Raw genomic sequence first — 17,589 nt, 5'->3', positions numbered from 1 at the left:
GGGCAGTGGGGGACTTAGCAGTGCAGGCTTTACGTTTGGACTCAGGGATCTTAAAGGTGTTTTCCAACCTAAACGTTTCTGGGATTCTGTATTTCTCTTGTGCTGGTATCTAGATTTGTAAACTGGGACTCTACCAGCTGCACTCTGAGCAATTGGTGTCCTCTCCCTTGCACTGTCTGGGTATTCCCATCGTTGCATAGAGACCCAGGGAAGGATCCATCTGCCATTCTAGGTTGCAGGAGGCAGGCCAGAGAGATTTAAATTGGGCTTTAACTCTTTAGATGTTGGTACATTAGTGTTTGAAGCTGGAGTTCTGGCCTGGCTGTAACAACATGACACAAACCTATCCACAAAGCTCTTTCTGGTAAAATTATTTGCAGTTAAAATATGTGTATACATCCTGAGGTGTTGTCTTTGTTCGGTGTTCGTTCTGTGTCTGGCTACAAGCTCATTGAGAAAAATGAGAAATAACTGTAAACCAAGACAGGCTTTGAACTTCATCTCCGGTCTCTCTCATCACTAGGGGTAGCTGTTCTTCGGCATTCCTGTTATGGAGAGTTACCTTAATCTCTGTGTGAATCTGGCAAGAAATTATTAGCTAACATGACACAGATAACAGGCATCACTGCACTTCTAGGGCCGTGTCATGTGAGATGTATGTTAGTGAGGGACTGAGCAGTGACAAGGTGTAGTTTTCAAAATCTTTTGACTCACCCAGGTTTTAGTTAGAGTATAAAGAATAAGAAAGACAGAATCTAAACATAATCTTGTAGCAGAATCTGAAAATGTTTACAGCTTTTATATTGTTAAACTACTAGTGGGACTCAGATATTTTTTAGCATAGTGTTTTGTAGTCTGCAGCCAGGAAATGTGTTTTACAACCTTACTGGATCTTGATTTGCAATTGAGTTGAGATGTCATCATTGAGCCTCAGGTGAATGAGGCTCTGCAGTTAGCAAAACAAAGTAAAAAGGTTTTAATTTTGTTCTGGCATATGTCCAAAAACTGAAGATATTTTTGAATTGTGTTAGAAATGTGAATGGTCCAAAAACTTGTGAAGGTTAAATTCTTCATGAGGCCACAGATGGTACTTAGCATCCTTTATAGGAACCATCAGCTTTTAGAGTTTCAGTCTGAGTCTTCTGTGCTGGCTTCAGTGACTGCAGTACAGTTGCTAATGAGGAAAAATAATTTAGAAGCATTTTCAGTTTAGCAACATTTCCTATTAATTTAAATTCCAAGAGTGGTATTAATGCTGTTTGTACTCTAAATAAGTGCATGTTGTGCACCTATATAATTTGTAATATTTTCTGGCTTATTAATCAGTGCATTGAATCAAATTTTTGTCTCATTTAAACATTGGATCAGTCTTTTCTTACAATAATTTACTTGTTTTAACTGTGTATATCATTATGCAGCAAGGAGCATAACCCATATTTTGTGAAAGCTGTGTTGTGGTAGGTGACAGTCAGAGGATGCTAATTGCTAATTAGAGACGACTAACTATTGCTAACTAGAGAGGATGCTAACCGCTTCTGTAATAATAGAAACACATTTGTGACAAAGACTTTGTTTCTCGAACTTCAGTTTCTCTTTCAAAAGACTGGAGAAAAACTACTTGATAAAGCCCTGCCTTGCAATTCCATATTGCTGCCTCGTAAGTCAAGTGAAAATTACAGATTTGTTTTCAGAGTTGTTTTCAGAGTTGCTTGTGTTAGCTTTTCCAAGATGCCATTCTGTCACCTGGTGTGTTCATGCTCAACTCTCCATTCTTCATTACTAAACTTATTCCCGAGGTCCGAAGCTGTTTGTTTTCAGCCACAGTCGGTCCGTGCCTTCATTTTATGGCAATGTCTCTTTGTATCAGCCTTGAAATGCAGGAGGAGCCACCTTCTAAGTGACAATGTCTAATTAGTACTTTGTAAGTTCAGGGATGGCAGGGTTGCATGGAACCGCGTCCAGAATTTAAAGTTAGCAAGAACTGGCAACTCCTGTCTTTCTCTGCCCTATGCTGAATGTTCGTTGATGCTGGAATTGAGTTGCCTGATTTTTGTTTCTTCACTGATTTCCATCATACATAATTTAGAGCCCCTGAGCATACTATTCTTTGGTATATCAGTTATATGTGAAAATGAAAGCAAAGTGTTGTTTGTGCTGCTTAGAAGCTTGTTCTTATTTTCTTTTTTTAGCTTTATTAGCAAAGTTGCCTACAGTGTACTTAGGTTTACCAGCTCCTTCAACTAATGCACTGAACCTTTCAGTTTTGTTGTCTTGCTTTTATTTAGGCTCAGGTTACAGAAAAAAACTTGAGTGTATTTATCTTTCAAAATGATATTGGATACCACTAGGTGGGATCGCTTTTTAGTGGATGATATTTGTTAAAAGCATAGCACTTGCTTGTGCATTGCACATTTCACAACCTTGTGATTACCAGCAAGCTACTGTTAGAACTGTTCATAATGCTAAATGAAAAGTGCAACATTTTCAGTAAATGCCATACTTAATATATATTGTGGTAAGTGGTTAAAGATATTTCATATATCATGAGATCTTTATGTCTTTTTTGCATGAGGAATAAGTGGATATTACTGTGTATTTTGTTTAGCCTATTTGATCTACCCTATACACGTAATTCCTGCACTTGTTGGCTGCTTACCGCAAAAACAGCAACAAAGCAAATATAGCTATAAACATCCTTTCTTGAGCTTTGGTAGAGCATGTGTGTACTTGTGTATTCTAAACAAAACCTGCACTTAATGTGTTTGCAAGCACTACAACTTCCTTCCCTCTCGAAATTTCTTGAAACCTGGGTAAGAATACCCAGAGGCTCCAAGTACACATTGCCTGTATATTGTTAGGGACTTTTCAGAGCTGCTTATGGTGGATTGAACTGGAATGTTTTAAAAGCTGTTATGTCCCACTCCCTATAGCCTCCATCTATCAGTTTTGCTTAAAATGTCACTAATTTGAGAAAGAGAATACTTTATTTGTTTTACATGCTTGAAAGTGCTATGGGATTACCATGATGATTTAATGAAAGCACTGTTTTGTTGGCTGTCTCTCAGCTTTTGGGTTTGGACTTGGCTGGTGTGGAATATGTGAAGGTATCCTGTTTGACTACATAATTACAACACAAAGGTCCTTTTTCTTTTTTCTCAGAGTGGATTCTCAGGGCAGTGTAAATCAGACATAGCTCCTGTGCCCTGTAGCTCTGTCTGCTGTTCTCCTCTCTTGATCGCTTGGGAGGGGACAAGCAGTTGCCCTGAGAGGTTTGATGGGATTCCCCCAAAGCCAGAGAATCTTTCAGTTGGCACCTGCTCTGCTAAGACTTAATATAAGCACTTAAAATAAGCATGAATCTGAGTCTGATAGTCTTAAGCAAGAAAAACTGAGCCCTGGTTCGGCAAACTCGTTTCAGTTCCAAGTATCCTTCTCACTCATGCCTTGTGAGTAGGAAACAACTCTTCCATAATTTATCATTTAATTTCTTTTTTGTAATTACAGAAGAAAGAAGAAACCTTGCCTGGGATATTTACTTTGCCTTTTCTGCTTAATTTTCCTATTTTCTTTTTTTTTTATGATTTTGATTTGGCTGTTATTAACATTCTCTGCAGACACTGTCACGTGAGTTTTGTGCTTTGTGGAATGTGGTTTACTACAGCATCCATTTTCTCTTATGCTGTCAGCACAGTCTGGCATAGAGCCTTTTCATGTACAATTGCTCTTATATTTTCTTGGATCCTGTTAATGTGGTTTTGTTCAATTATTATTTTTACTTGCTTTTCATGTATAATATTGTTATGTGACTGTAGAGGTATTTTGTCTACAAAACATGCTCTAGTTAAAAATGAACATATGGCACCCTTGAATATCCCTGAAAAAGGGACTTTTAAATGTAAACTTTCAGAGTGAAAATTTTAGTAGTTTAAGAAAGGAGATATCCAGACACTTTTTTTTTTTTTTAAGGCAGTGCTTGTTGCAGTCTGGAAGTGCAGCACCCTGAAGTGTGTTTGATACAACAAATGCATTATGAAGTATATTTATTTACATAGAGAAGATGATGCCAAATTGAAGCTACACTTTCAGTACTGAGTCTTTTAATATGTTTTATACTTTTATAAACAGTTGATATCTGAACTGATTCCACATTTTTTCCCTCAATACCAGATATACAGGTTTTTTGGTGACTTCAGAAGAGGGATGCCAGGATGTCTTTTGGTGCAACAAGATTGGAGTAAGAGGGATTACACAAGAGCTTACATTATGCCATAGTGTTCATAATATGATAGCAAATATTTTATTCATGGAAGTCTGAAGTAAGATAAATAATAAATGTCAAGTTATCTTCATTCTCAGAAGCTCACAGTTTTACTTTATGCTAAATCTCTTTCCATGGCACTTATTAGCAGTATTTTCTAAGGTATCTCTGAGTATTTATTTCCCAAATTAACATAAAATTTGATTTTCTTTAACTTGCTATGCTTAAACATGGCTCTCAAATATGGTGAATTGAGAGCTTTGTGCATGTGCTGTTTTCAGCCTTCCCTCAGATAAGCCTGCAGTATTGGCAGTTTATAAAGTAAACCAGTCAGTCTGGCATATTTATCTGTATTTATATTTGCATAGTATGTGTGATTATTGCCATGTGTTTGAATAATACGTCTCTGTGTGTCATGAAATGCAGAGATACATAGTCAGTAGCAGCAAATGCTGCAGCATCTTGGAAGAACCAGGAGCTGAGGTGGCTTTTGGCTTGGTGGCACTTCCATCAGTAAGTGCGTGAGAAGCTTCAAAACTCTCTGCCAGCTAGTAAATGCAAATGGTCAGTGGCTTCACCTGTTAGAACAAAGAAAGCACTTGCAAAGAGCAAAGAAGATTTCCTTAGCAGTAAAGTTTGCAGTCTGGATGGACATTTGACTCCAGCCTGGCTTATCTTAGGGCCACTCAATGCCATGGGCTGGGAACCACGGTGGGAGCGGATCAAGGGTTGGACTTGATGATCTCAGAGGTCCCTTCCAACCTGGCTGATTCTGTGATTCTTATTTGTGCATCCATCATGTGGCTGAGAGTTGACTGAACTTCCTCTGACCTCCATACACTGTCTTGAGGAGCAAGAAGGGAGATCTGAGAGCAAACTCTGTCATTTTATTAAGGAAAAGTTTCAAATCTTACATTACGTACCCCCTTTTAGGGTGTGCAAACAGCAGATCTTTTAAAGACCTGGATTACAGGTCATTATAACACAATCTGAATATTTCTTTAATATAAATGCATCTTATATGCATTTATTAAAAAATGCAAACTCTAAATGAATTTTCTTACACATTACAGCTAGTGAAGGATGTTTACATCCTTCTTCTAAGGTCCTACTTAGCTTTTTGCTTTTAATCTTCTGAGTTTGTGCATTTTTAACATTCTTTAAACTTTACGTATAATTCAGTAGCACATATTTATAGCTAGAACAGGTTACTCATTAGATTTCAGCCAAGTATTTCATTTATTTCATTGAAAGTGAAGGAATTAGTATAAATCATAAAGGAAAAAGGTCTTTGAGTTCTATAATATTTTTGCTTTACTCAGCATAATTCCTAGTTCCTTTTTTACTGATTCTGTTCTAGTTAGATACTTTTCCTTTCCTTTTTTTACTGTATTCTTCCATGGAGCTGATGACAATTGTAGGCAAATTTAGGTTAATTTATAATCCATCAATTTTTTTGCCAATTAGAGATGTAAATAATTAAAAAATTAAAATGAAAGTTGGAAATTTAGACAAAAATTCTCTTCAATGTTTAAGGTAAAAATTCCTGCAGAAAAGGAGCTTCCAACATGAGGCATGATTGCTTTGTTAGAATGTCAAAAACGTTGTATTCTGAGCTTGAACTTTCCGCGGGTGTATTTGTTTATTTCTGTGTGAAAACAAAAATGCAGCAGAGAATTTCTGCATAGAACTGCAGAGGAATATGCCCTGAATAGCAGACTTCCCTGATCTCCTGCAGGATTCTGCAGATCCCTGCCCTGTGGGAGACTGTAATGTTCAGTTGTCTTCCCTGCGTGCTGTCACACAGCCTCCCTCGTTCTGTTTGTTAACTGCAGCTTTTAAAAGATTGGGGTTTTTTTTCCTCTCTTGTAGCACAGAAACCCAGGATCTTCAAGCTTGTGCTGAGAGTATGATCCAACAGCCCAAGTAATGCACTGGTTTCTCACTGTCCAAATCAATCTGGTAAATAAATGGCTGTGCAATGGCCTCTTTTCTGGCAGTTGTTGGTGTTAAAGGATCATTCCAGTGCTCTTTTATCAACCTCTTTCGTGTTCATTCCTCCTGAAATGCTAACAGAATTTACCTGAAGTAGAATAGATTTTCTCTAGTTAACAGCAGTGATTTTTTTTGAAATAACATGTGAGTGTTTGAAACATTTAGTCATGAGCTTCTAGGAAAAACACCTGGGAGCCATTTCATTGCCTTGCTATTGAGAGTGGGATGTTTTGTTCCAAAGTGACTGGATTCACCTGGTGAAGCGATTGCATCGACTATTATTTGCTCTGACAATCCCCAAAAAGTCTTGTGTTGATACTTCTTACCTTGTGGAGCTCTGTATGGACAGGACAGGAATTCATACAATCTGGACTCATTATACATACAGGGTGTTGGTGAGGGTTTAGCTGAAGCATTTGTAAATTTGAGATTTACCATAGTCCTCTCCCTAAAAGCTGAATTTTCATTCACTGCATGTGCTTAAGTGACTGCCAGCCTCCTAGATTCACGTATTACATCACAGTGTGAGTGAAAATAAAGGTGTTTTTAGAATAATTACAAGTGCAAATGCCTTTATTGATATAGGCACAGCTGAAATCTCAGATCAAGGGAATCAGGGAAATGAATCTTCATTACCAATCCAATGTGGTACAAAAATATGCTTGGTTTTCTGTTAAAAGAAGTATCATAGCAAGTCTGTTCTATCAGAGATCATGAATAGCATCATAGAGATCTTCTCAGAATAACGTCTGTAAACGTAGCAAACTTCATAAAGGAAAAAAGAGATCACCTTCTTTAGTTTTACTGTTCTACCTCTTCATGGTACTCCTGGGTGTAGTGGGAAAATAAGGAGAAAGTGTGATGTTATTGTGTGGTATGGAGTGGCTATGAGGACTTGAAAGATCTTTTTTTTAGAACTATGTTTATAATAACTTTATATATTTTTTAAGTATTTATATGTATATTGATAATGCAGTTTGATTTAAACATTGTTACACTCTTCTTAAGTCTGTTGGAATCTGTGTACACAGTACATTGTGCATTAAACGAGCACATCTAAAACCACAGTAAAACTGGTTTTGTTTTCTTGAGAAATGCAGGCTGTGCCTTTGCTGTGCTGGAGAAATAGCACTTTGGAACCTGGAGTAACTCAGGCAGTCCCTGGGTGTGGCAGGAGTCAAGCAGCTTAGTGCTGGACATTTTTTCCTGTTTATGACTGCTGTTAAAGAACATAACTTTTTGATTTAGAGTGCAGCTAAGACTTTTAAACAATCTGGATGAGAAAGACTGTCTCAGCAGCTCCACTTTATTTTACTTTGAATTTTCTTCTGCCTCCATCCCCTTCCTCCCTCTCATAGCAGCATATAATCTCCAAGCAATTTATATGATAGTTCATCATAGGAAAGTCTTATGCTGCTTTTGTAGGCTGAAATTCTCTCCAACTAATTTTCTATTTTCCTGCTGTAAAAGTGCCAGATCACTTTGGTGAAAGGTAGATGGATATTCAATTAAAAACTTCTGTACTAGGAGCTTAGAAAATTGCTTCTTAGTAAAAAGCAGATTAACCTGAAGTCTGCTTCTTGCTGTCACTTAATAGTCTGGATGCTGCTGTATTTCTGTTTATGTTTGCCTGTCCCTCCTGCATCATCTGTCAGTGACAGTAACATCTGATTAAAAGAAATCTAACATCTTTTTTACTCCCTGCTGATTCCTCCACCAGGTTTAAAGTGTAAATACAAGCCCAAATAAAGTACCACTGGCCCTTCAGGTTTCTCTGTCAAGTGTTAAGACTGTCGTATTTTGAATAAGAAATGCCTGTGGCTTTTGGTTTTTGCATTAGAAATGGTAAGTGATGGTTGTATTTGCTTTGCAACAGAGCAGTTATGACACATTCACTTCCTGGGACACTTTCCCCAAAAAAAAAAGTACTAGAAAAATATGAGTGTTTTTAGGATCACCTTGGAATTGTCCTGAATTTTTCTGATATTCCCAATGTGAAAAAGTAGGAAGACACATGAGATATTTGTTTTATGTATGATTGAATAAAAATTGAAGACGGCTCAAGTTCCTCCTTTCATCCTTTGGCTGGATCACAGTCACTTTCAAGAGGATTTAGTATCCCAGGAATCCAGCTCTGTCCTTTGAGACAGCCTGGCCACCTTCCCCAGCTTCAGTTGACTGACACCGATGTTTTTGGAGAGTGGATTAAAATGTGCAGTATTAAGCATATTTCACCAGCATAATTCTTTCTGAGACTTTTGGATTAACTAGGACCTGAAGATTTCAGTGTGGTTTTTTTTTTTTTTTTTTTTTTTAATAATTAAAGGGTTATGCATTCTAAATCTTTGTTTCTGGGTTTTTTAGGCTGTTTTATGTGTGCTTCTTTAGAATTAAATTTGTTTTGCGGCGTTACAAACTATATGTAACTGAAAGCGAGTAGAGAGTTACACTGGGAGGCTTTAAATTTGAGGCTTTTCCTACATATTGATTGGGAAAGGGTAATTCAAACAGTGAGGAGAGCCCTTGGTACTCCAGCTGATACCAGCAGAGGTTGAGGTAATTAATTTCTTATGAGGTGCTTCACATCTCACTGCATTAGATTCAGAGGGAGTATTCCATGCTGGCTTGAAAAGGAGAAAATTGACAATCTCATATTGAAGCTGTTGAGGAAAAAAAAAACCCCTATATATAATGAGAAACAGATGAGAAACAGTTCCACATGAAAGAATCCCTATTTGCTCCATTTGCATATGGTTTTCTATGCCCTTGTAGGGTTTGGCTTCCCTCCCTCCTCCTGTTTTGGTTGTTTTTTTTTTTTTTTTTTTTTTTTTAATATAATTAAATGTTTATCACAGAAATATGTTTTCTTAAGTCAGGTGTCTTTAAGGAAGTGCACTAGGGTGGGTGTGTTAGAGTAGGAAATCTGTTTCACTGAGTGAATATGGTGATTTTGAACTTAAAACCACAGGTGAGTTATTCATTCTTTGTGCTTCCTCCATTAAAAAAGAAAGGTAATATCTGTCCTCATATATTAATCCCCCCTTGCAGGCTTTTGATGCACAGTAAATATAGGCTTTGAAATGCTGTATGGAAAGGCCATTGAGAGCTTTTGTCTTTTCAAAAGAATTTTTGTCCTTTAAAATGTCAGAAATGTCAAGTTCTGTCTTTGCTGTGTTGTCAGTGGATTCCTTTAATAACTTCTAAAATGTTCATTTAAGAGATTTCTCGGGCAGAAGTGAGTAAGGTGTCACTGCTGTGAATCCTGTGTGTATAACTATTCCTGCATCTAAATAGTTCCAGGTTTCAGTGAGGTTATCTGTGCTCAAAAAGTTATTCCTATCCCCTTCCAGGATGCAGAATAAAGAGAGGTCTTGAAAAAAAAGTTTGTTTGAAAGCGTGGGACAGACTTGAAAACTAGAACTGTAAAGAACTGGCTTCCTTTTGTGATCAAATCTGACACAAACTTGTCCATTGAGATCTACAGGTTTGGAGAAGATCATTTTGGTTTATTGAATTAGTCATATGACCTTTAAGAAGGGATCTTGTTTTTTACTTGGACATTGCACTTTGAGGAGCAAGTTGGAAATTTGAAGGGTAAAACAATGTTTACATGAATTCTGCATTTAAGGGGCAAATATTCCTGGGGCCTAATGACATCCAGATTGGTCCAAAGAGGTTCTGCCCCAGACTTGGCACTTCTCACAGGTGTGTCATAGCCAAACACTAATCTTGGATATTTTGTCTCTCTGTGTGACCTTCAAGATGCCAAATCCTTTGCCTCCTCCCAGCAAAGAATGTAAGAAATGATATTAGTTTTATTTACTGATGGCTGAAGCACTATGTTAACTAATTTTGGCAGAAGGAAACCAACTGTAATCAAGGTGACAAACCTCTTGACCCTTCTCCATTTATATTAAAACATGTGAACTAATAAAGAGTGCAATAGGATTGAACTGGATCTTCCCTTACAAAGGCTTATAAGGTTGGGGTTTTTTTTGATGCAAGTGCTTGCAGGTGTCTTTACTTTGTGAATTAGGATTTGAAAAATCAGGCTTTCTGTGAGCTGGGTCTGAAAAAAAAAATGTTTTTTGTCTTTGCACAGCAAATTCAGGTGTGGAAATTTCCCAAGTAATGACAAGATTGTTTCAACATGCAAAATATAAATTGTGTCACTGCTTTTTAGACAATTTTTTTTTCATGCTATGGTTTTGTTTAGGATTTACAATGACTTTGTAATCCAAAAGAAAAAAACATTTATAAGCTCCATATACAAAAAACCATTAAATGTTAAATGCTAAATTGTAACAGACATAAAATGCTGGGTATCTCTGTAGAGGCTCTGACTTTGCTTTAATGTCTTAAGTTGTATGAAGGTTCATTTATTTTTTTTTTTTTAATTAAGGTACAATGTACAGGAGCCTATAATTACTGAGTATAGGATTATTGTCAGTCTACATATAGCCCCAAATAATCAGTCATTTAATTAGAGCTCTGACATTTCTTAACTTATTGTAGTATTGATTGGTGTTTACCTTTTAGCTTGAGTTTTTTTTTGAAAAATATTTCCTTAGAGAACTGATTTCAATAAATGTGCTAGTCTTTTTTAAAATAAAATTGTCATGGGATATGTGGAACTAAATCAAAATATATTTATCCCAGGGTCATGGTATACTGCTGGAGACAATTGACAGAGGGCAGATTTAGATTGGATATTGGGAAGAATTTCTTCCCTGTGAGGGTGGAGAGGCTCTGGCACATGTTCCCAGAAGATCTGTGGCTGTCCCATCCCTGGAAGTGTCCAAGGCCAGGCTGGATGGGGCTTGGAGCAACCTGGGCTAGTGGAAGGTGTCCCTGCCCGTGGCAGGGGATTGCAATGAGATGATCTTTTGAGTCCTTTCCAAACCAAATCATTCTATGATTCTTTGATAAACAAAGGAAGTCATGGCAGCAGATTGGATTTCTTTTTTTTATTCATTCCTCCCAGGATTGTACAATGAGTATTTGGGAACAGGCACATCCCATGAAACAAAACGTGTTTTGGGGCCATAGGTCTTTAAGTATGGAAATCTACTTCCAGGAGAGTCTTTGAGAACAATATGGCTTAAAGTTATGTATTTGGTTTTAAAAATGTACGTAATTTTAAACATTCCAGTGAAGTATCACTGCTTTGTTTCAGCTTATATTTATTTAGATTAATGTGTAAATCCAGGAAGGCAAGATGACGTTCCATCTGAATATGTGAATATATATGAATATGTGTGTGTATATATATATATATGTGAATATATCTGAACAGGATGAAAATAAAGTAGTTTTTTAAGTTTATAGCTAAGACTCCAGCAGTTCTGGAATACGGAATTCAGCAGGTATCTGTTCTTGTCATGGAATTGCTCCTTTTTACTCCACAACATGGAGAGGCTAGAGACTACAGATGTGGTTTAGAACATGTATGACTAGTTCTGAAAAATATTGATTTTATATTTGAAATCCCAGTATCTCCTTCAGGTGTGTATGTCCAAAATATCCAGGGTGCTTTGTGAAGGCCTATTACAATTTACTTTTAGAAGTTTGTGTTTTGCTTTTTGCTTTTTGTTTGTTTGGGGTTCTTGTGGTTGGTTTGTTTGTTTTTGTTTTTAAATATGAGTATTTTGAGGGACTATTTACAAGACAAACCCTCAACCTACCAAATTAATTCTCTCTCCCCACCCTCTATATCCAGTAGAGGTTCAGGACCTTCAGAGGGGATGCAGAAGTGATTTCTGTAAGGAGTGCAGCCTTGCAAGGTTTAAGTAAATCCTTGTGACTACTTTATCACCAGTACATACCCAAATAAACTGCTCCATTTCACTTGTTTGGTTTAGTCCTGCTAATGAGAGTACTTCAGTTCTCTGTTGTAACTGAATTGTGGATTATGGCTAAAGTGGGAGTGTTCACTGACTGATGTAATGAATAGTATTTGCTGTTTTAATACTTATGGATGATTGTGTCCTCTTATATATCCTTTTTTATATAAGTGTTTATAAATTTAGCTCATGTCTATTAGCCTGAGCACTAGAAGAAATTAGATGATCATTTAAGTAGTCCTGACCAAATTATGATTTAAATGAAGTCCATTAAAACCAGTGGGGAGATAGTCCTGTGTTCAGATGAGAATCTGCCCTTAAATATGGATTGTTTTAAATGAAAATTCAGCGGGAAAGTTTTTCTGCACATGTGGTTTTTGAGTCACTCAGCTCCTGCTGTTTGCCAGTGTGTGAAATAGTAGGCCTGTGTTATTATTGGCAACACCCAGCATTTATTTCAGGCTATCCAGTGTTAATTAAAAATACTTATTTTCACTTAGTGGAGTATTAATAACAGCGTGACTTAGTGCTTGTAAAATGTTTCAAATTTTAAAAATGCATTGAAATAGGAGTGGCATACTGCTTTTAGAATCTTTACAAGGGAGCCATATCACTACTATTACATATATTTAACAGAAAAAAACCAGTAGGTGAATGCAGGAAAACTGAAAGGAGAGAGCTCAACTGCCTGTTTTTTGAAATCCAGGCCCAGAATTGTTTGCATATTTTTCCTACCTCTTATCCTCATTCAGTCACCCTGTACAAGAAGGAACTATTTCAGGATAGGTTTGTTTGTTTTGAAGTACAGCAGTTATAAGAATGTTAATAGACAAGTAGATGCAGAGTGTTGCAAATACAGACCTGTGAGCTCTATCACTGGAGAGTGGAGCAGTGTAGGGGTGTTTGGATCACGTTTAGTTTCACTGTGCCATCATTTTAATAGACACTTTTAAAATATTAAATCTGGTCTTTTTCAGTTCTTAAAAAGTGTAATCATCTAGTCTAGATCTTGAACTGTAACTGTCGTGTACAGATCTGAGGTGGAAGAGTGTAGAGGAATAAAAACTTGAAGGAGTAATTCAGCATCTAAAGGTATGTGGGACCAATGGGTGACTGGAGAACTCAGCACGAGGCCATTGATGTTTAGGAGTGTTCCCACAGGAGACTTTGTAGTCAGGTGTCCCTCTGACTTGAAAGGACTGTACACAATTTAGAAATTCTAAAGTCTTTATAAACAGGATTTATGCGAACAGCAGTGTGGGGTTTTTGCTCTTTAAATTTCTTTGAAGAAGAAAGAGAATCTGCAGTTCTGAGGTTACCTGCATTCTGGAAATGTCCACATTCTACAGCCTGAAGCTGCATTTTACAGCTTATTTGGCTTTTGGGGAAAACATGAGGTGAAGAATAACTTAGGTTAAAGTTAGATTTGCTTTCTAGACATTGACTATTGACAATGTTAAGAATTTGCAAATAAAGTATTTTTTTTCCTTGTTTTCCGTTCAATATATGCCACTCGTTGACTGAGTGGTTTAGGTTTAGGTTTGTTTAGAGCCAGTTGTATCATTAGTTGCCACCTTTGAAGTTGGACATTACTAGAGAACTAAAAAAAAAAAAAAAAAATCCCAGTATTTTACATTGATTCTGTCTTAGTGGAAAATAGGCTCTGACTATAAAGCTTTCAAAGCATGTGCCATCTTTGTAGTCTGAAAATGCATAGGCATAAGCTGAGTTGTATCCACAGTGCTTTTACTGGCCCTGTTTACCTGGTAGTTTTTTGAAGGGATAAGTTTTCTTGTCAAGTTTTACAATAACTTACAAAACATAGTAGAGGAGACATTATTTGCTTTGGTTCCCGTGCAAGCTTTGGTATGAGAACCGATTGCATTACCATGGTATAAAAAGTGAATGTCTACCTTTAGGGATTCCTTGAAGGTTTTAAGGTGAAGTTCAGACCTTTCTCCAAGACCTGTAAGCAATTTCAGAAATAGAAAAATCACAGGAGAATTTCTAAGTCCCCTGAATATATAAGCTCAATTTTTAAAGTAATTGTTCCCTTTAGACTAATAATTTCAAGGCATTCATTTTATTACATTGCGCTTTCAGTTTTAATGTAAAGGTTTTTTCCTGATCATCTCTAATCTTTGCTTTAATATTAGGCATATTGCTCTGTTCACAGATTATTTTGTTTTGTTTGTTTGTTTTTTTTAGCAAGGAAATAACACTGACTGACGTATGATTTATTGTAGATAACAAGGTGCCTTGTTATCTGGTAGATACACTTAGGTGCCTACTGAGATATTACAAATTCTATATTAATTTTAATATTATTTGCAAAACAGGAGAGTCATGTTCATAATACAGACATCCTGGTGTACTCTCCCTGAGGTCCAGATGCTGTGGTCAGTATACACAGCTATTTGTTCAACATTTATGAGAATCTGGTTCTTTTTGCTGTAAATGTCGAGCACTGACTTAAGACTTTGTGTAAAGACACTTTCAGTGTTTGTGGTTCTTTCCTTCAGACCAGGGCAGTCCAAAGGTAGTGAGTAATGATTGTTTGCTTTAGGGAAACAAACTTCATCAGGCATTTTGATTTTTCCTGTAGTTTCTTTGCTAACAGGGAAAAAAAATATCCCAACTAGCTATAAGACACAGAGCTATTATGGTGATATTGTACAGAAAATATGCTGGGCAGTCCAATAAAAGTGTTAACTGCACTTTTCAAATAGCTAACAATGATAGAAGCACTTTGCCTATAGGTACAAATGAAAAAAAATAACATTGTTTAGGAAGTGTACAACTGATTCTCTTAAGACCTCTCCGGTATCACAAGAACTCAATCTTCTGGATGCTGAGAATGAATGTGCTGTTAAATGAAGAGGTACTATTTCATGAGCAATGAAACAACATCATTTCATTGCAACAGCTTGGACATTTTGAAACTCCCCCATTCTGTTTTCCAGGAATTAAATAATGAGTGCTGCAAACTAAAGCATTACCAAACTGCATTGTGGGCATCTGAATTTATGACTTGTTTGTAGACAGATAACATTATTTTTCACATGAATATGGTGATAATGGATTGACATCAATAGTAATAATAATAATTCTATTAATGTTCTTCCACAAGTAACCCCGGATTACAGTAAGAATATTACAGCAATTCAGAAGTTGAAAAGTTTTTAATTTTGTTTTTATAGACTGCTGCTAAAGCATATGTTTTCATTCAGCAAATTACGCTTATCACCACAAATTGGCATTCTGTGCATATTGGCTCTTGAAACGTATTAAAATCTGACAAAAATCTGTACACATATATGATTTACCAAATGCTCTGCTGAACTGAGGACAAAAAGAACATGCTTGCTGAGAAATCACAATTAACCATCTTTGTGTTTTCTGTCACATTTATTACAGACTGACAAGAAAGAGAGAAGTAATGCCTTGAACGTGGCAATAGACAGTATGTGCAAGAAGACAAGAGATCTCCGCAGACAGGTGAGCAACCTGGGGAAAGGAAGAGTTAGAAAAGGGTCTTGAAGGATGCCTTTCAAAATTGCTATTTTCAGTTTATGCATTTTGAAAACAAAGAGGGTTTTTTTTACCATATTAAAAAAATATTGAAAATAGTTGCACTATTCCATGGGATATACGCATACAAGTTTTTGAAACTCTGGGAAAAATCCAAATTATACTGGCTGAAGATATATTTGTACATAGGCAAATCTCTGCTTGTATACATCTCTAAATATATATTTTCTATAGATATATATTAGTAATGTACTCTGGACATCAAGATTCTTTTTATTTTGTATAAGCTTAAATTATTATTGGTTGTTGGAACAGACAGCGTGAAGGAACTATGGAGTCACTATGTCAAGGTCTTCACAGTTCTGAGAACTCTTATAGCACAAAGTCCTTGGAATACCTGGTCCACAGTCCACCCACCTGCTTTGCATCCTAGCATCCCCAAAATAGTGTGAGGCATGGACCAAAATCCACAACATCTTTTCTCTGCCAGAAACTTCTTCGAGAAAAATTGTAGATTTTGTTGAAGGTTTATCATGTGCCAGTTTAGAAAAGAAAACTGGAAAGCCAGTAGTTATTTCAACCAGGCTGCCCCAACTATAGGAAAGTTCATGGCTGCACAGAACATGAGCACACACTGTTTTGGTCCTGCCTCTAGCTGTGGCTATTTAACAACCCTCTGATGGAAAAATATCCCTCCCTACTTCGTGTACAGTTTTACAAGCCAGCCTGTGCTTCAAAATGATGAATAAATTCCTTTCTGCTCCCATAATCAACCAGGGGAAGCCTTGAAAGATGAGATGAATATCAAATAAATATATATTATAGGTCTATGTATATATTTGTTACTAACCAACTATCCAATTTCTGCTTACTTTCTGTGAAAAATATGTTCAGAGCAGAGACCTGGCAACTTACATCACGAGCTCAGTGTGTCTAGGAACAATCCTATTCTGCCCTACAATCTCTTCCATACGTTAATTAAACTCCAAATTATAACAGTTTATTGACTCTGTTACAGTGGTTAAAAGCTATTAACTAAGTCAATTTGTGTCTTTCTGTAAACCTTTGGAAAATGTTCAGGCTGAACGTAATTATGCCCAATTTATAGCCAATCTAGAACCAGTAATTTTCTCTAACCAGAATAGCTCAGTGGCTTCTTGACATTTTCCACTGGAAAGTATTTATGAGAAATATTTCATCTGTCTCCTGTTTTATGTTCATACATGTGAATTGCATAAGAATTGTTTTAGGAAGGGTGCTTACTGCATGCCTAATTCCTGATCTGGGAAACATGAAATTGTGAGTTCTGTGCCAGCAGATATTGCAGTAGCGCCTTATTTGCTTTCACTTATGAACATTCATTATTTTGTCTCCCAGCAATTTTACAAGAAACATGAAAATTGTTGTTTGCTCTACTCTTTATAGCTTTTATAATACCTTTTTTTTAAAAAATGATACTGTGTATCGTCTTTGGTGTTCCATCAGTCACTCACAGTGGATTTGGGCCTATGGTGTACACTCTGCTTTCAGTCATTGCTGGCATTGCCTCTGCAAAATTGGGGTTAAACATCAAACCTTATGAACTTGCATTTTGGGAGTCTCTTCATAGTACCCAATAAAGAGAACCATCACACAGATGCTGGCCCAGGCACCAGCCTGATTATGGGCTGTGCCATGGCCCCCTTTGGAACACCTTTGTAGGTCTCAGGAAGTGAGGTGAAAGAGGGCTCGTGTCTGACAAGACCTGAAGGCAAAGGCAGCCACCTCAGTAATAGTGTATCCTGGAAGTTGTGAAAGGTTTCTGGCTTTTTGAGGGAAGTTATTTGCATTCACTTCAAGAACTTGGCCGCTACTTGTGTAGATTTTAAGCTATTCTGCTTTGTTTTGATTTTTACTTGCTTTGTGCCAGAGATGTGCATGCCATTTCTGGGTGTGCAGCTTTGCCTAGGTCACTGTTCCTTC

The 17,589-nt window shown here is 36.8% G+C and overlaps 1 protein-coding gene across 4 annotated transcripts in view; it reads left to right on the top strand.

The window, feature by feature from the left end:
• The window catches only part of CTNNA3 (catenin alpha 3), a 433,577-nt gene that overhangs the window by 241,832 nt on the left and 174,156 nt on the right, over positions 1–17,589 (top strand). For all 4 annotated transcript variants that reach the window (XM_027660928.1, XM_027660929.1, XM_027660927.1 and 1 more), the window contains one exon: positions 15,514–15,594. In XM_027660928.1, coding sequence (XP_027516729.1) covers positions 15,514–15,594 — 81 coding nt within the window. The remainder of the gene's footprint in view (positions 1–15,513; positions 15,595–17,589) is intronic.

The sequence above is a fragment of the Corapipo altera genome, unplaced genomic scaffold (assembly GCF_003945725.1).
Source record: "Corapipo altera isolate COAL_440 unplaced genomic scaffold, ASM394572v1 133, whole genome shotgun sequence".
NCBI lineage: Eukaryota > Metazoa > Chordata > Aves > Passeriformes > Pipridae > Corapipo > Corapipo altera.
Note: the sequence above shows the minus strand (reverse complement) of the source record. Positions and strands in the feature narration are given on the sequence as shown.